Source organism: Macaca thibetana, chromosome 1 (genome assembly GCF_024542745.1).
Source record: "Macaca thibetana thibetana isolate TM-01 chromosome 1, ASM2454274v1, whole genome shotgun sequence".
Lineage (NCBI taxonomy): Eukaryota > Metazoa > Chordata > Mammalia > Primates > Cercopithecidae > Macaca > Macaca thibetana.
In genome coordinates this window covers 147,331,414-147,351,406 of record NC_065578.1, presented here as the reverse complement: position 1 = coordinate 147,351,406, position 19,993 = coordinate 147,331,414, and the positions used below count along the sequence as shown (strand labels likewise).

General features: G+C 34.1%; 1 protein-coding gene across 1 annotated transcript in view; it reads right to left on the bottom strand.

Annotated features, from left to right (window-relative positions):
- USH2A (usherin) overlaps window positions 1-19,993 on the bottom strand; it is an 801,896-nt gene that overhangs the window by 176,010 nt on the left and 605,893 nt on the right. Inside the window, exons 47-48 of the mRNA XM_050780502.1 lie at window positions 12,495-12,693; window positions 6,800-6,968 (exon numbers count right to left, since the gene is read on the bottom strand). Of these exons, the coding sequence (XP_050636459.1) occupies window positions 6,800-6,968; window positions 12,495-12,693 (368 nt within the window). The remainder of the gene's footprint in view (window positions 1-6,799; window positions 6,969-12,494; window positions 12,694-19,993) is intronic.

Sequence of the window (19,993 nt, the reverse complement as noted above, 5' to 3'; positions counted from 1 at the left end):
TCCCATGGTACAGGGCAACATCAGGTAATTAAACACCACTTAGGACAATGGTGAGCTTAGAGGAAACACAGTGTACACATCTACATGGGGAAAGCCAACACTTTTTTTAAAAGCCTCTTTTGAGCATAACAAATGTTAACTGGTTTAGATATTTTATCATATTTTTCTGAATCCCTCAGAATCTTATTCAGTTACCGACAGAAGAAAAGACTTCAAAAAAAGAAAAAAAAAAAAGAAAGATGTGTATTATATCAATGAGAAATAAAACTAATTTCTTTTCCTCAGAAAAGGGCTATTAGACATAAGATACAAGGATCAGTCACCTTCTCATTAACCTCTCAAAATGAATCTATTACAGGCCAGACTGGAAAATGTTTTCTCTCTAAAAACTACCATGCAGTGTAACAGTTAATTGTTATTCTTATCAAAGAATGACCCACATTAACATTTACTTGGGGTCATTAGCATATTTATAAAAAAGGGAGAGAAATGAGCATTCTTTTCTCTTCTGCTCTTTGTTATGGGGTGTTATGGAAGAAAGTTGTGAGAAAAAAAATAAAGTACATATTTACCAATATTTCAGACTAATCTATAAATATCAAAATGCCTATACCCATCTTGGTCTTGAACTGGCAGACTAGTGACCAGATTTAAATCACATTTACATGCAACAGGATTTGGGACCATTGTGCTTTTTTCCCCTCAATGTAACCAGTGTTAAACTAGTTAACAAAGACCACGGGGCTGAGGACAGAGGTCACAAAATAATCTCTTCATTTAGGTACAGTGAGATTAATGATTGGAGGAAAACACTCTTTGATTATTTCATGAGATTGCTTTTTTCCTTTTCTCTTCACCAGGGTAGGCATTCTAATATTATGAAAAATGAACTACTTAAAAAAGAATCAAAATTTGGGGCATGCTCAATGGTTTGGTAGATATTAAAATGCTTTAAGTGTTCGGAAACATGTATTTATAGATACAGACAATAAATATTTTTAAAACCCTTGGTCTAAAAATTAATTATTAAAAGGCTCATATAATATCAATGACAACTTCTGAGCTTCCACGAGTTATTTCATTTTTAAGAAAAATGTTAAATTTTATTTTGAAACCTAACAAAAGTAGATTGTGCTGTCAGTTCAAAATCTGACTACTTGTGTTAGCATTGAGAAAGTCACAGGCAAGTGTCCTGAGTTAGTAGCAGTGATAGATGTAAATAAGTATTTTTCATTAGTTTTAAGGGACAGAAGATATTTTGCAGACTTTGAATAGTTGGTTGCAAATCATAACATCAAAACTTTAATGTGATGTGGAAATGAAAACACTATTATTTAGTTCCATGATCAACTTGGTCTACTGGTGTGAAGAATGGTAGGAATTGAACAACACAAAATGTCCATCTCATCACTGTAATTATAATTTCATAGCAGTTATTTGTAAGCAATGGTAGATATGAACCATACATGAAAACTCCCCAAATGCAACTTATTTTGAGAAAGTAAAGCATTTAACAGTATTTGATCTATTGTTGACATTGTGAGCTGTAGTATGAAGAAGTTTAACAGTTTTCTACAAAACTCTTATTTCCATATACATTTTTACTTTTTCTAACTTGGAAAATCTGGTTTACTATAACTTATTCAAGTTTGAAATATTTTTGATAGAGAAATAACAGCACTGCTATAAAAAATGTATGTTTTTTTTTCTATGAATTGTAAGGAAAAATAATGAGTGAAGGTTCTCTGCCTTGAGTAAACTTGAGCAGTATTTAATCAGGACACCTGAAACCACCTTTGCAAAAACTATGACAGTAAGAAAATTCTGACACTGGAAAATTATGACAGTGAAAGAAATTTGACGTAACCAATTCCATCTTGCTTCTAGTCTCCAAGCTACCCTTGTCCATTCCTCGGCATAGGCCAAGATAGCTATGGGAGGTGTTTAGTTTACAGTTAAACTTCGAAACAATGATGACAGTCCTTTCCTGAAACAAACTTGCTCCTTGCTTGGGGGGCAGAGCACCTTTGTAAAATTAACAAATTAGCCACAAGGAACTATGACTCAGGTGTTCATGCCACCAGAGGTCACACGATTCCTAACCTTCCCAACTGCTTCCATAGATAACGTCACTATTGTAAAACCTAAGATTAGTGTTCAAGGTACTTTTTACTCTTTATTCTGATGGACCAGCTAGCATCACCCAGACCAGTAAACTGGCTCATCTGATCCTGTAGTCCCCATCCAGGAACTGACTCAGGGTGAGGAGACAGCTCTGACTCCCTATAATTTTATCCCCTACCAATAAGCATCCCCCATTCCCTAGCCCTACGCCTACTGCACTATCCTAAAAAAAACCCTAGGTTGGGCCAGGCGTGGTGGCTCACGCCTGTAATACCAGCACTTTAGGAGGCCAAGGCAGGCGGATCATCTGAAGTTGGGAGTTCGAAACCACCCTGACCAACATGGAAAATGTCCGTCTCCATTAAAAATACAAAATTAGGTGTGGTGGCACATGCCTATAATCCCAGCTACTCGGGAGGCTGAGGCAGGAAAATCGCTTGAACCTGGGAGGCGGAGGTTGCAGACAGCCGGAGATCAAGCCATTGTGAGAGGTGACAACGTGGTAGCAGCCCTCATTCTTGGCGCCTTCTCGGCCTCGGCGTCCACTCTGGAGGCCTTGAGGAGCCCTTCAGCCCGCCACTCCACTGTGGGAGCCCCATTTTGCGCTGGCCGAGGCCTGAGCTGGCTCCCTCTGCTTGCGGGGAGGTGTGGAGGGAGAGGTGCGGGCGGGAACCGGGGCTGCGCACGGTGCTCACGGGCCAGCGTGAGTTTCTGGCGGTCGCGGGCTCGGCGGGCAGCACTATGAGAGGCGGCCAGCACTGCCAGCCCCCGGCAGTGAGGGGCTTAGCACCCAGGCCCTTTCCACACTGTGGAAGCTTTGTTCTTTCAGTCTTCGCAATAAATCTTGCTGCTGCTCACTCTTTTGGTTCGCACCGCCTTTATGAGCTGTAACACTCACCGCCAAGGTCTGCGGCTTCACTCCTCAGGTCAGCGAGACCAGGAACCCACCCAGAGGAATGGACAACTCCGGACGGGAGGAGCGAACAACTCCGCATGGGAGGAAGGAAAAACTCCAGATGAGTCACCTAGCTGTAACACCGCGAGGGTCCGCGGTTTCATTCTTGAAGTCAGTGAGACCAAGAATCCACCAAATCCGGACACAATTGCACTCCGGCCTGGGCAACAAGAGTGAAACTCCGCCTCAAAACAAACAAAAAGCAAAAAAACAAAAACTAAAGAACTCTAGGGTTTCTTTCTTTCTTTCTTTCTTTTTTTTTTTTTTTTAATTTATTTATTATTATTATACTTTAAGTTGTAGGGTACATGTGCATAACGTGCAGGTTTGTTACATATGTATACTTGTGCCATGTTGCTGTGCTGCACCCATCAACTCGTCATTTACATCAGGTATAACTCCCAGTGCAATCCCTCCCCCCTCCCCCCTCCCCATGATAGGCCCCGGTGTGTGATGTTCCCCTTCCTGAGTCCGAGTGATCTCATTGTTCAGTTCCCACCTATGAGTGAGAACATGCGGTGTTTGGTTTTCTGTTCTTGTGATAGTTTGCTAAGAATGATGGATTCCAGCTGCATCCAAGTCCCTACAAAGGACTCAAACTCATCCTTTTTTATGGCTGCATAGTATTCCATGGTGTATATGTGCCACATTTTCTTAATCCAATCTGTCACTGATGGACATTTGGGTTGATTCCAAGTCTTTGCTATTGTGAATAGTGCTGCAATAAACATACGTGTGCATGTGTCTTTATAGCAGCATAATTTATAATCCTTTGGGTATATACCCAGTAATGGGATGGCTGGGTCATATGGTACATCTAGTTCTAGATCCTTGAGGAATCGCCATACTGTTTTCCATAATGGTTGAACTAGTTTACAATCCCACCAACAGTGTAAAAGTGTTCCTATTTCTCCACATCCTCTCCAGCACCTGTTGTTTCCTGACTTTTTAATGATTGCCATTCTAACTGGTGTGAGATGGTATCTCATTGTGGTTTTGATTTGCATTTCTCTGATGGCCAGTGATGATGAGCATTTTTTCATGTGTCTGTTGGCTGTATGAATGTCTTCTTTTGAGAAATGTCTGTTCATGTCCTTTGCCCACTTTTTGATGGGGTTCTTTGTTTTTTTCTTGTAAATTTGTTTGAGTTCTTTGTAGGTTCTGGATATTAGCCCTTTGTCAGATGAGTAGATTGCAAAAATTTTCTCCCATTCTGTAGGTTGCCTGTTCACTCTGATGGTAGTGTCTTTTGCTGTGCAGAAGCTCTTTAGTTTAATGAGATCCCATTTGTCAATTTTGGCTTTTGCTGCTGTTGCTTTTGGTGTTTTAGACATGAAATCTTTGCCCATGCCTATGTCCTGAATGGTACTACCTAGGTTTTCCTCTAGGATTTTTATGGTATTAGGTCTAACATTTAAGTCTCTAATCCATCTTGAATTAATTTTCGTATAAGGAGTAAGGAAAGGATCCAGTTTCAGCTTTCATACCATGCTCATGGATAGGAAGAATCAATATTGTGAAAATGGCCATACTGCCCAAGGTAATTTATAGATTCAATGCCATCCCCATCAAGCTACCAATGAGTTTCTTCACAGAATTGGAAAAAACTGCTTTAAAGTTCATATGGAACCAAAAAAGAGCCCACATCTCCAAGACAATCCTAAGTCAAAAGAACAAAGCTGGAGGCATCACGCTACCTGACTTCAAACTATACTACAAGGCTACAGTAACCAAAACAGCATGGTACTGGTACCAAAACAGAGATATAGACCAATGGAACAGAACAGAGTCCTCAGAAATAATACCACACATCTACAGCCATTTGATCTTTGACAAACCTGAGAGAAACAAGAAATGGGGAAAGGATTCCCTATTTAATAAATGGTGCTGGGAAAATTGGCTAGCCATAAGTAGAAAGCTGAAACTTTCTTTCTTTTTTTAAGACATAGTCTTACTCTGTTGCCCAGGCTGGAGTGCATTGGCACAATGCAACCTCTGCCTCCCAGATTCAAGTGATTCTCCTGCCTCAGCCTCCCAAGTAGCTGGGATTACAGGCACCTGCCACCAGGCCCAGCTAATTTTTTGTATTTTTTTTTTTTTTTTTTTTTTTTTTTTACAAGAGATGGGGTTTTGCCATGTTGGCCAGGCTGATCTTGATCTCCCGACTTCAGGTGATCACCCGCCTTGGCCTCCTGAAGTGCTGGAATTACAGGTGTAAGTAAGCCACTGTGCCCAGACAAACCTTAGGTTTTGAATTTTCTGGGAGACTGTTTTGAGAAAAAGCTCCTATCCTGCTTAGCTGGCTCTGCATTTATTAAGCTCTTTCTCTATTGTAGTACCACTGTTTTGGTAAATTGGCTCTATCTGTGCAATGGGCAAGATGAACCCATCGGGTGATGACACACCTTCTATATTTGCTCCAGTATTTTGCAAAAAAGACACTGGGTTAGACAGTGTCTCATTTCACATGGCCTTGGATGGATATAGTTATACTGAACATAAGGTACATGAACCAGATGTTGGGCATAAATTTCACCCTAAACTAGATATCTCAAAGCATTCAGCTTTCCTACAGCCTCCAATAAACTTAGCTTTCTTGTCTTTCTCCTATATCCATTTCTTGCTCTTTAAAGAAGATATCAGTATCAAACTTAGGTAGTAGGAAAAAATTTGTATTCTCAATTACTTTTGTATTCTCGATTACTTTTGTATTCTCAATTACTTTTGCAGGATAAATTGTAATCAACAGTGGTAGTAATGAAGAAGTTTAGAAGTCTTAAATAGTCCTTTTAAAAAAATTGTCAACACATGTTGATACTTTTTGGTTAAAGAGTCAGTAAAGTACTCAAAAGAGCATAGATTTAGAAAAGACGTACCTATATTCACATTTTAGTTCTTTCACTTCTATTCACTTCTGCAAATCTGGATATGTTATTGATCCTCTCTAAAATAGTTTCCTTACTTGTAAACTGCAGAGAAAATACCAATTTCCTAGAGTTGTGAAGATTCTATAACGTATCCCTATGTAAAGCCTTTAATACAGAGCCTGAGAGAGACTTGGTACTTTAAAAATGCCGGTTGTTATTAGCATCATTCTCAATTATATTCACTAGGCATTGCTTTATGTAGTTGAAATTTGGAGCAAAATGGTTAGGTAAGTTGGCTAATACTAAAAAGGGAGGAAGGAAAAAAATCCAGTTTGCCACCCTTTGCAGCATTCTTCCTTCCCTTGCCTGACTTATAATGACGAGAGAATACTGCCAGTGGTCTAGAATTCTTAGACAAATGAAATTTGCAGTTACAATCTCTCCAGGAACAATGCATGTGTAGTTCAGATTAGAAATGGAGGAAGTGGAGAACAGCTTCATGGAGTGGAACAGTCAGCAATTCACAGATTTAATAGTGAAAATATATAGTCATGTTAATTAAAAAAAAAAAAAAAACCACAAGATAAAAGGAGTTAACCAGATCTCCAGATTTATTTCTTTATGTAGTAGGTATTGTAAATTCCTTCTGTTCTCTCATTTTCTAATATTTAGCCTTGCTTATATTTGAACAAGGTAGAAGGAAGAAATAATATTTAGAGCAGGCTATTGGCTATGTGTTTGTGGTTCAATTTTTGTTGAGGGGGAGGTGTTTGAAATAGTTCACTGACATGAACAACGTGTTTATGTTTTCAGGTTCCCAAAGTTTTTGAGTACACCTGGAAATAATCCTCACCTGGTAGAATTCTAGCGTAATACCCAGAGCAGCACCGATGGTTTGGTTGTGCCTCCTGTATTCGGCCACCACAACAAACTCCGGTAGAATTCAGAACAAACGGGATATACTTTTCTTCACAACAGCGGTGTCCAGGTTTGGCATTATAGAGCACTCCGTTACAACAAACCTGAAAGTTTGAAATCAGTTTTAAAGAAATATCAGTTTAGTTAACAGTATTATGTCACTCTATCTCATGTAATATAATTATTTTCTTCTAAGGCATAGAAGATCTGAGACCATATTACTCATATTTCATTGGTTTAAAAATGTATTTTCGAGGATCGTTCAAATTTTTTAACTGTTATTTGATAGAATGCAGTTTTTTTGAAGTCTTCAACCATGTTTTGTGCTCTATTACAATACTCTAAATATGAATTGTCTTTTGAATGTCAGTGTTTCTGAGGTAAAGATGTTCAAAACTGTAAATAAACAATTTCCTTCATATTTATATATATATTTTTAAATGATTGTTTAATTTTAAAAACACCACATCCATGGATATTGTGTTTTATTGATCCTTTTTCAAAATAAGTTGCATTTTTTCTTGTAATTTATATGATCACTTATTTATGAACCCAGTCTTCAGACAAGGCAATCACAACAGAGTCCAATATTTACATGTATGTGCGTATATATAGATATCTCATAAGCCACTACCTTGAAAAAAGGATATCTATATGGAAATTAATTTTGAAAAGCCCCTTTAACTCTGTTTTCTTTAGGAACTGTGAAAAAAAATTATGTGCTTGAACAATCAAATAATTATTTGCATACTCACTTGAGGTCTGAGAGACTGACACACTGTATATACAACAAATCAAACAATGAATAGTTGCTAAAACATAGCATCAGAACCCATACTTGGCATAAGTTACATTAATTGGCTAGACATTTCCTGTGGTAGGCAAAAGCAACCACTATGAGGCATCTCCCATTTTTCTTTTTTCTCATTGCTACCTTCAAAGTGTACCAACATTTGAACCAATTCAACAAAGAACAGTAAAATGTAGAAGCTCTAAGTCTTCAACAAAGCCACTAGTCTAGTATTTCATTCATTTTCTAAAAATTATCTAAAAGCAAAGAAATTCAGCTCTTAAATTCAAAGTCTACCACTGTGGTCCTCAGGCAGCCTTGCTAACTCAACTGTAATGAATTTCTTTCTTTGGGTTTAGTTAGTGGCAATAAGGATTCAAATTTTTTCTGATTGCAAGGATAAATTAAGTGACAGCTCTCTTTGCTGCCATATTCTGTGTGAAAAGTAAATTTCAAAATCTTCTGTGTGAAAAGTAAATTTCAAAATCATGTCCCATTTTAAGAGTTAAGCAAGGAATATTCTCTATGTTTTATTTGGGATTTGTGAATGATGGTAAAGGTAAAACAGCACACACCTCCCTCTTGTTTTACGACGGTGGCCTAAAATCTTGCCATTTGTTTTTTGATCTTAAAACATTTATTAAAGTCCCATTCACATAGAGTTAGTTTCTGGACAAAAACACATCCAATATTTCAGCAAGTTTATCCAGTACTTATCACCTTCTTTTGAAATTATTCCTCAAATATTTACTTAGTGATGGGCCATTAGAACTGGTTCACTTCTATGTTTTCATTATCAATGCTTTCTTGGGCTCCTTTGGCCAAGTAAAACACATGCCTTTCCTCTAAGCCACCCTGGTTCAGATCATTGATGGGTCCCAAAGGAGACTTTTTCAAGTGATTATTTCTCTTGGGAGTTCTCTTCATAAACAGAAAATTTCCTAATCGAATTCAGTTTTCGAGTTGTCTCAGACAACATAAATGAAAATTTTAATAGCTTACTTGTGTGCGGTTAATTTTCAAAAAAGCAGCCTCTTCCTTGCTTGATTTCAAAAAGCATGTTTCTAATCCAGTGATTCTCAAAAAGTATGATTCCTGGACCAGTTGCAGATGCATCACTTAGTCATGTGGTTTGGCTCTGTGTCCCCACCCAAATCTCACATTGAATTGTAATTCCCATGTGTCAGGGAGGGACCTGATGGGAGGTGATTGGATCATAAGGACTGTTCCCCATGCTGTTCACTGTGTCTCTTTTAAATTAAATTATAAAAATAAAAATAATTTTATATATAAAATTCTTTTAAAAATTATAAAAATTTTTATTATATAATAAAACATTTCAGTTTGTTTACTTTGATATATCTTAATTTTTTACTCCCCTAAAAATTTTAATATATAAAATTTATTATATATTATTATATAATAAAAAATATATATCTTTTATTATATATGTATATTTTAAATACATATATATTTATATGGTATATTTATATGTATTAAACATACATTTAAGTATATTTATTTTTATTATGAAATTTTATATAATAAAAGATATATATCTTTTATTTATTTATATATTATATAATACTATATAAAATATATAATGTAATATAATACATAATATGTATTATATAAAATTTTATTATTTAAAATTTTAATTTTATATAATAAAGTAAAAGATATAGATATATATCTCATATCTTACACATATACATATGCATATGTATATCATATCTTTATTATTTTTTATATATCTTATAACAAAAGATATAAGATATATATCTTGTATGTATGTTGATAATCTTTTCATTATCAATGCTTTCTTAGGCTCCTTCAGCCAAGTAAAACACACGCTTTTCTTCTAAGCCACCCCTGTTCAAATCATTGATGGGTCCCAAAGGAGACTTTTTCAAGTGATTATTTCTCTTAGGAGTTCTCTCCATAAACAGAAAATTTCCTAATCAAATTCAGTTTTTGAATTGTTGATATATATAATATATATAAATTTTGATATATATAAGATACATTTCAGTTTTTATATATATAAGATATATATCTTTCATTATATAAAATTTCATAATAAAAATAAATATACTTAAATGTATGTTTAATACACATAAATATACCATATAAATATATATGTATTGCAAATATATACATGTTTTATTATATAAGATTTTAATAATGCCTTAAACAAAGTCTTATGTTTATTGTTGGGATTAAAGAGGCAACACAAATATTGCAGTGAAAGACAATAGAGGAATTCAATTAAATTAAACAAAATTGTGAATTTCATTTGGGGCTAGGTATTACCATATATTTCCTAGCATGAAAGATTAGAGAGAAGCAGAAAAGAGACGTTTATTGTAGGTCTAAAGGTGAGTGAGTTCTCACGAGATCTGATGGTTTAAAACTGTGTGGCAGGTCTCCCCTTCTCTCTCTCTCCCTCCTGCCATCACATGAAGAAGGTCCTTGCCTCTCCTTCACCTTCCACCATGATTAAAAGTTTCCTGAGGCCTCCCAGTCATGCTTCCTGTTAAGTCTGCAGAACTGTGAGTCAAACCTCTTATCTTCATAAATTACCCAGTCTCAGGTAATTCTTTGTAGCGCTGTGAAAACGTACTAATACACCTGGGAATATGTTAGAAATGCAAATTTTCAAAGCCAAATCTAAACCTACTGAATTAGAATCTCTGCGACTAGAGCTACGAGATCCTAGGTTTTAACAATCCCCCCAAGTCTTATGTCAACTGGGATTTGTGAACCACGGCTGTAATTTTATGGTAAGGCTTGTTTAAGTATTTTGGGAAACATTGATGTTTACAGTGATTTAGCCAAAAACTTTTAAACCTTCAATAAAAGTCTCTTTTCTACTTATCTTCAATCTTTCATGCTAGGAAATGTATATTAGTACTTAGGCCCAAACTGAAATTTACAATTTTTTCTTGAAATTTAACTGACATCCTTTATTCTCTTTTACTGCAATACCTATGTTGCCTCTTTAATCCCAACAATAAAAATAAGACTTTGTTTAAGGCATCACTAAATAGTGTGTCTCATTTTATTGTAATAATGTGTGACATTTGCATTACATTATAAGAATAACCAAATGTGATATTTCTTTTCAAGACTATGAGGTTAGATTGGCATACACCTGTTTTCTAAAGGCTAACTTTTGTTTCCCTATTCTTCAAGTTACATTTATTTTCTATAAAAGGTGACCTGTATGATTTTTTTTTTTTTGTAGAGTAGATTTGTCTTAATCATTTTTAAATTGATTTAAAATTAAACTAACCAGTTCTTTGTCATTCATTGAATTTAGGAATGTTACACCAACCAGTCACTTATTTGGTAGAAAGCTTCATTACATTTTTTTCAAAAGTTACAAAAAGCAGTTTCTGAAATCACAGCATAAAGAAAGGTAGAAGTAATTTTATGAATAATTTAGCCTAAACATAGGTAAATATTATTTTGTTAATACTTTATTAATACTTGATTAATATTTTTCTTCATCCTATTACTTTTTCTTCACTCTATCACAGGTATATTTTAATTTAATATAGACATTTTAAGAAAATCTACCTTTTGATCTGTTACAATAAACTTAAATTGAAACATTATCTTTACTAGTTTTACTTTACTTAGCTTTGATTTTACCACTAAAGTTACAGGGTTGAAACTTGTCAAATCCATTATACAAGCCTAAACTACTGTGACAGTTTCTGGCCAGAATCAGTTTTTACTTTGATGAAACACATTGTTTTCTGCACTCCACAAACTTTAAGTCATTCATTTATATGCCTATAAACTATTCTCTCTTTGTCCACTTCTTAACGGATAATAAGTATTAAAATAATAAAAGCAAAGAAAAAAATTGAGAAGTGAATTCTGTATTTTGCCAACATTTTCCCAAGTTTTTTTTTAAATGGAGGATATGTTTAATGGGCAAATTTATTTTAGTATTTTTCTTCTCAGAAATCCCAAATTTAATTTTATACAAATATGTCCATCAGATGTGTGTATTTAAATATGTGCATACTTAATGGCATAAAATGATGTCAAACTTAGGCATAATGATAATTTTAGAGTGTAAGTATCAAAAAATGCATAGTTAGTAAGTGCTGGCTTTATGCATTTCTCAGATGATAACTACCACACACTAAACTTGTGTCAGCTGTAATAATTTGTATTTTGATCCATATTGCTTCAGTAACTCACTTTCTTAATTACTGTGTTCTTTTGCAGTAAATCTTATACATTTACTAGTAGCTTTAGCCATTGAATGTGTGATGCTGTTATTGACAAATAAGGACGTTATTTCATTATGTAAAATTCTACCTTCAAACTAAGGATTTTGTGTTGTTTTTCAATAAAAGTCGTTTACAAACTCCTCTGTCTGGCTGTATTATTCATCTGATTTCTAAACAGCATCTAATATGAACATTAATCTGCAAATGGCTATAATGCGAAAATATTTCTGACAAACCATAAAATGTCCTCCTCACAGTTACTCATCAGTGCCATATAATCAAACACGTATTTGTAGCTGAACACATCTGTTGTAAAGAAAATTTTAAGTCACTCAATCAAATGCAAATTTGGGATGTACCCTATTGTAATAAGTTTTTATTTCTTGTGAAGATAATAAAAAATGCGAAGGCTAAAAGTGCTCATGGGGGTGATAACAATTTTTGTAAGCATCCTTTCTTTTCCTTGGAGTCTTTTTCATAGAGTAGTGGAAATATTGATCATAATACACCATGGTGTGAGAAGCTAATAATTTCACATGGAGTCTTGAGTGAGAAAAACATGGTTCACTGATTAGTTTGAAAAGACTTACCTTAGCTTCAGGAGAATAGCAAATGTGTCCACAGATATATTCAGGTTTTTGACACCTCACTGCCTTGCAGAGCTCATCACTCTGGTCCTGCACTAACTTCTGAGTTTTAGGGCATGGATACCATGTTTTCCATAGGAGATCATATCCAAGAATGATGCCATTCGGCTTCCGTGGAGGCATCCAATCAATTTGAAGAGATCTGCAACAGGTAGAATAATCAATACTTCTGAAAAGACACTGCTTAACATTGATGTTATCAGTCTTAAGTAAAAAGTGGCAGCAATAGATACTTATATATATAATTATATATGTTTATATATGAAATCATATAATATATTTTCAAATCAAAATTATGTTAGCTTTTGGAAGAATAACACATGGCATGAGGTGGTTTATCACTTTAAGTTTCAAAGACAAGAAGCAAATATCACTATGGCTAATCAGGAAAATCAGAGCATTTTGTTTGGTAAGCAAAGATAAGACATACATGACTTGGTAAATGAGGTGACAATTAGAACATGTGGCAACTTAATGCCTACTTCTAACCAGCTTCTCCTTTGCCTTACCTTACCTAGGAGTTGTGATGTGAACCATAACTGCTCAAAGATGCCACGGGAACACCATGATGGGATTCCTATGGAGGTTCCTACGAAATTTTAGCTTTCTTGAAACAGCTGCCACCTTCTCCTTTCCTCTTTCTTTCTGCTAAACATGATGTCTACAACTTCAGCAATCATCTTTCAGTTATTTGAGAAAGGCCACAAGAATCACAAAGATGTCGCCATTATATTTGGCATTGCCGAACCAATGCCAACAACTATCCACAGCGAACTCTTGAACAAAATAAATTTGAACTGTGCAGATCCACTTACAGGTAGATTTTCTTCCACCTCTGCCACCTATGAGACAGCAAGGCCAACCCTTCCTCTTTCTTCTCCTACTTAGCTTACTCAATATAATGATAATGAGGATGAAGACTTTTATGATGATCCACTTCCACTTAATTAATAGTAAATATATTTTCTCTTCCTTATGATTTTCTTAATGACATTTTCCTTTCTTTAGCTTACTTATGGTAGGAATATAGCATAAATATACATATACAAACTACGTTTTAATTAGCATTTTATGTTATCAGTAAGGCTTCTGGTCAACAGTAGGCTATTAGTAGTTAAATTTTGGGACTGTCAAAAGTTATATGCAGATTTTTGACTGGGTGGGGATCAGCAGTCCTAACCCCTGCATCGTTCAAGAGTCAACTACATATCTAGAGCTATTTACTTAAGTATCTTTTGTCAGGTGTGTTTTGTTACTTGTAGCCAAAATAAATGCCCAAATTGAGAAATTTCATAGTCACTAACTTATTTAAAATATACTTTGCTTAATTTTTTTACTCACCTAAATAGATTCTTTTTTTTTTTTCAATAACTCTTTAACTAACATGGTCAGACATGTTTTTTTGGTTAAAAATATAGAACTTAAAGATTCCCATAAGAAATATGTTTACATTATCATGTTCTTAAAGAAAGTGTTTGATTTTTAAAAAATTGAGTGATAATTTCAAATTAAACCCAAGTAGAAAGTTTTTCTGAGAGGCAGGGTTTGGTATACAATGAAGGTATAACATCTGATCAAAACTTTACTGCATTTTCAATGATCTATTAATATTTCATTTGCTGTAGCAAATGAGGTCATAACATAAAGCTGTTCAGAGAGGAGACAACCCTGAATAAAATGATTTAGTCTTAGGTTAATGCTATAGAACTTAAATTCTGCACTTAGGTCTACTTGCCAGAAAAATACTGCCTAGACCACACATCTATGCTATCTTTAGTATTTGGTTAATAATCTCTATAAGAAGACAGTAGTTAAAGTTTTTAATTAAGCCCCAGAGATTTGAACATGACATATTCTTGCAGTGTAGCACAGCAAAGAAAACCTTTTTGTGAAACACAAGGTAAATATAAATATTATAATGATTTTTTGTTCTCATTGTTTTCAGAAAAATGGGTGAAACTCTGACATTCAAGATTAGTTATTTTTTTATGATTCTAGAATTTCTAGCCATAAAAATTAACTAATCACAAATATCGGTAGGGTATATTTTACATATAAAGCATTAGCGTTTCCATATATACTTTGGAATAAAACAAGCACATACGAACTTTGTCCTTCTATTTCAAAAGTTAAACAATAAAAATCTCACAATTTATGTTGGATGCTTTCTTGCTACTGTGTAAAATAACATTTCAACTATACCTTTCATTTTAAGGCAAAATATGTCTTTGCAGGCCAAATAACTGGACCCTATCAGAATTCCAAGTGACATCACATATTAGGAATTCAGTTAAGCCCAAACATTTATGTTAAAAAGCAGCAGTCAAGATAAACCTCAACATTTTAATAGAGTGCTAAAAAAAGGAAAATTATTATTTCAGTTTCGTGGGGGTACAAACATAACATATTCAGTAATAAAACTCTGTAGATAGAAATTAATGTCACCTATGAGAGAACAGTTTCATGGGTGACTTGTATAGACACATCTATTATTCTAAAGTATTTATCCAACTTTCAAAATTAATTCCACATTCTGCAGATACCTCTTTTGCATTCTCTGCCTAATCAACTACAGAAAAGATTATATTTAAGTGACATTCAAGAGTTTGACTTATCCACAAAAGCTCATGAACTAGTAAAGTCTAGAAAATACCATGTAGAACACATTCCATGCCATTATAACTTCTCTTTCTTGTGCAGCATAACTGTTCAGTGAGACTGCCTGTATTTTCAGCGAGAACATGAACAGTTTGCTTTTGAGGATTTAATCAAGTACACGAAGGAAAATGATTAAGAAGAGTAGTGGGTTTAACATCTGTACATCTCTCATTAGAGACAACTGGAGAGACAATGAAAACTCCTTTGGTTGCTGATCTGAAACTGAAAGGCATCTTTGAGAAATATGCATCGTTATTAACGGGATTAATAGTTTCAGTGCTTTGATGTTTAAGAGTAAAATAGAAGGAACATTCTTCAATCCAAGGAATAAATATTAAATATTGGAGAAAAAGAGCTGAAGATATTTTTGGGCACTCATGCATAGACATAAACAGATTGCAAGTATTTGAATGAATGTGTTTTTGGTAAATTTGTTCATGAAATAGCTGTTATAGTTTTCTTAGATTTTAAAGCAATAGGGACTGAAATTTAAAATACCTTAATGTAACTTCTGATAAAAGTCACCATGTCTACACACATTTTTTTCTCTCTCAAATCTTTGGGTTACATTTTCTCATATTTTCTTGTTCCTTCATACACACACACACACACACACACACACACACACACACACACAGACATACACACACACAACATTGTGCATTATACATTGAAAGTCTCTAGCTTGAATTATCTTCCTCTGAAAGTAACAGGCTGTACTAGCAGTCAGTTAGGTGGATTACAATCTTGGGGAAGCCTGGAGTTTAAAAAAATATTTTTTAATCAATACATAATAGATGTACATATTTCAGGGTACATGTGAGAATTTAATACATTCATATAATTTGTAAAGAGCAAATCAATGGAATTGGCATATCCATCACCTTAAATATTTGTCTTTTCTTTATGCTAACAACATTTAAATTATTCCTTTCTAGCTATTGTGAAATGTGTAAAATATATTGTAAACTATAAATCACCTTACTGATCTATCAAATACTAGGCCTTATCTCTTCATTGAAACTGTAAATTTATATCCATTATTGAATCTATTCTTCATCCCCCTCTCCCCACGACCCTTTCAGTCCTCCAGTAATCACCAATCTACTCTTTACCTTCATAAGATTCACTTTTTTATCTCCCACATATGAAAGAGAACATGCAATGTTTGTCTTTCCATGCCTGACTTATTTCACTTAACATAATGACCTCCAGTTCCATCCACGTTGCTGTAAATAATAGGAGTTTAGTCTTTTTTTACGGCTGAATAAGAGTCCATTGTGTATATGTACCACACTTTCTTTATCCATTCATTCATGGTGGGCACTTAGGTTGATTTCATATTTTGGTTATTGTGAATAGCACTGCAATAAACATGAGAGTACAGGTGTCTTTTTAATATATTGTTTTCCTTTATTTTGGATATACACCCAGTAGTGAATTGCTGCTTTATACAGTAGTTCTATTTTTACTTTCATGAGGAATCCCCATACAATATTCTATAGTGGCTGTACAAATTTACATTCCCACCGACAGTATAGATAGAGTTCCTCTTTCTCTACATCTTCACCAGCATCCATTATTTCCTGCTTTTTTATTTTATAAAAGCCATTTTATCTGGGGTGACATAATCATCATGGTTTTGAGTTGCAATTCTCTGATGATTAGTGATGTTGAACATTTTTTTCATATACCTGTTGGCCATTTGTATGTCTTCTGAATAGGCAATAGGCAACAGAAATGCCTATTCAGATCTTCTGCCAATTTTTACTCAGATTTTTTTTTTTTTTTGCTATTGAGTTGTTTAAGCTATTTATATATCCCAGTTATTAATTCATTGTCAGATAGATAGTTTGCAAGTATTTTCTCCCATTCTATGGCATGTCTATTCACTTTGTTGATTGTTTCCTTTATTGTACAGAAGCTTTTTAGCTTGATGTAATCCCACTTTTCTGTTTTTGCTTCTCTTGCCAGTGTTTTTGAGATCTTACACAAATGTCTTTCTCTAGGTCATGTCTGGGAGTATCTCCCCAATGTTTTCTTCTATTAGTTTTACAGTTTCAAGTCTTAGACTTACGTCTTTAATCCATTTTGAGTTGATTCTTGAATGTGGTAAGAGATAGGGGTCTAGTTTCATTCTTCTGCTTAGGGATATCTAGTTTTCCCAGCACCATTTATTAAAAAGACTGTTTCCTCATGGCAAGTTCTTGGTGCCTTTGTTAAAAATGAGTTGTCTGTAAATGCATGGATTTATATCTGGGTTCTCTGTTCTATTCAATTGGTTTATGTGTGTGTTTTTATGCCAATACCATGCTGATTTCATTTCTTTAGGTTTGTGCTATATTTTGAAATAAGGTAGTGTAATGCCTCCAGCTTTGTCTTTTTTTACTCAGATTGCTTCAGCTATTCTTGGTGTTTTGTGGTTCCAGATACATTTTAGAAATATTTTTCTATTTCTGTGAAGAATGTAATTGGTCTTTTGATAGGTATTACATTGAATCTGTAAATTACTTTGGGTAAAATTGTCATTTTAACAATGTTAATTCTTCTAATCCAAGAGCATGGAATAGCTTTCCATTTATTTGTATCTTATTCAATTTCTTTCATCAGTATTTTATAGTTTTACTTGTACAGATATTTGACTCCTATAGTTAAATTGATTCCTAGGTATTTTATATTCTTTGTAGCTATTGTTAATGGGACTGCTTTCTTGATTTCTTTTCAGATTGCTTGCTGTTGGTATGTATAACTACTCGATTTTTGTATTTCGAGTTTGTATTTTGCAACTTTACTGAATTTGTTCATCCATTCTAACAGGTTTTTTTGGTGGAGTCTTTAGGTTTTCTAATTATAAGAGGATGTTATCTGAGAACAAGGCTAATTTGACTCATCCCTTTCCAATTTGGATGCCCTCTATTTCTTCTCTTGACTAATTGCCTCACCAGGATTTCCAGTATTGTGTTGAGTAAAAGTGGAAGTGGGCATCTTTGTCTTGTTCCAGTTCTTAGAGGAAACGCTTTCATTTTTTCCCAGTTCAGTACAATGTTAGCCATGGGTTTGTCATATATGGCTTTTATTTTGAGGTATGCACCTTCTATATCCAGTTCCTTGAGGGATTTTGTAATAAAGCCATGCTGAATTTTATCAAATGCTTTTTCAGCATCTATTGAAATGATCATATGGTCATTGTACTTGTTTCTGTTCATGTGATGTATCATGTTTATTGAGTTGCATATTTTGAACCATCCTTATACCTGGAATGAATCCCACTTGATCATAATAAATAATTTTTTAATGTGATGTTGAATTCTATTTGCTAGTATCATGTTGAGGATTTCTGCATCTATGCTCATCAGTGAAATCAGACTGTAGTTTTCTTTTTTTTTTGTTGTGTCCTTGTCTGGTTTTGATATCAGGGCAATGCTGGCCACATAGAATGGGTTTGAAAGTATTCCTTCCCCCCGTTTTTTTTTAATAGTTTGAATAAAATTAATATTAGTTCTTCTTTAAATATTTGATAGAATTCATCAGTGAAGTCATCATGTTCTGAGCTTTCCTCTGATGGGAGAATTTTTATCATGGCTTTAATCTCATTACTCATTACTGGTTCATTGAGTTTCTCTATTTCTTCATGGTTAAATCTTGGTACATTGTATTTGTCCAGGAATTAATTAATCCATTTATTCTAGAATATGCATATATATACACATATATGTGTGTGTGTGTGTGTGTGTGTGTAGTTGTTTATAATACTTTCTAATGATTTGTTGTATTTCTGAGCTCTCAGCTGTTATATCTCCTTTTTTGCTTCTGATTTTTTTTGGGGGGGGACTTCTGTCTTTTTCTTATTTAATCTAGCTAAAGGTTTGTCCACTTCGTTTCTCTTTTCAAGAAACTAACTTTTATCATTTAATTGATTTTCTGTATTTTTTGTCTCAATTTCATTTACTTCTGCTTTGATCTTTATTATTTATTTCCTCCTACTAATTTTAGATTTGGTTTGTTCTTGTTTTTCTAATTCCCTGAGGTTCATCATTAAGATGTTTATTTGAAGTCTTTCTACTTTTTTGATATAGATGTTTATTGATATGAACTCCCTGCTTCGTAGTGCCTTTGCTTTATTCCATAGATTTTGGCATGTTGTATTGCCATTTTCATTTTTTTGAGGAATATTAAAGTTTTCTTTACTTCTTCATTGACCCATTGGTCATTCAGGAGCATGTTGTCTAATTTCCATGTGTTTGTGTATTCTCCAAGTTTCGTCTCTTGTTATTGATTTCTAGTTTATCCCATTGTAGTCAGAAAAGATATTTGACATAATTTCTACTTTTTTGAACTTACTGAGTTTTGTGACATAAGACATGATCTATTTTGGAAAATATTCCATGTACCGATGAAAAATATGTATATTCTGCAGCAGTTGGGTGAAATGTTCTGTAAGCGTCAGACCTTTTTGGTCTAGTGTGTAGTTTAACTTTGATGTTTCTTTGTTGAATTTTTGTCTGGATGAATTGTACATTACTGAGAGTGAGGTGTTGAATTTCCTGACTATTTTTGTATTGCAGTCTATCTTTCCTTTAGATATATTAATTTTTGCATCTGGAAGCTCTGATGTTGGGTCCATAGATATTTATAATTTTTATATTCTCTTGTTGAATTGATCCCTTTGTCCTGATACAGTGACCTTTGCCTATTTTTACAGTCTGTGACTTTAGTTGTAGACTAAAACTTGTAGTTTTATCTATTTTATAAGTATAGCTACTTCTGCTCTTTTTTTGGTTTCC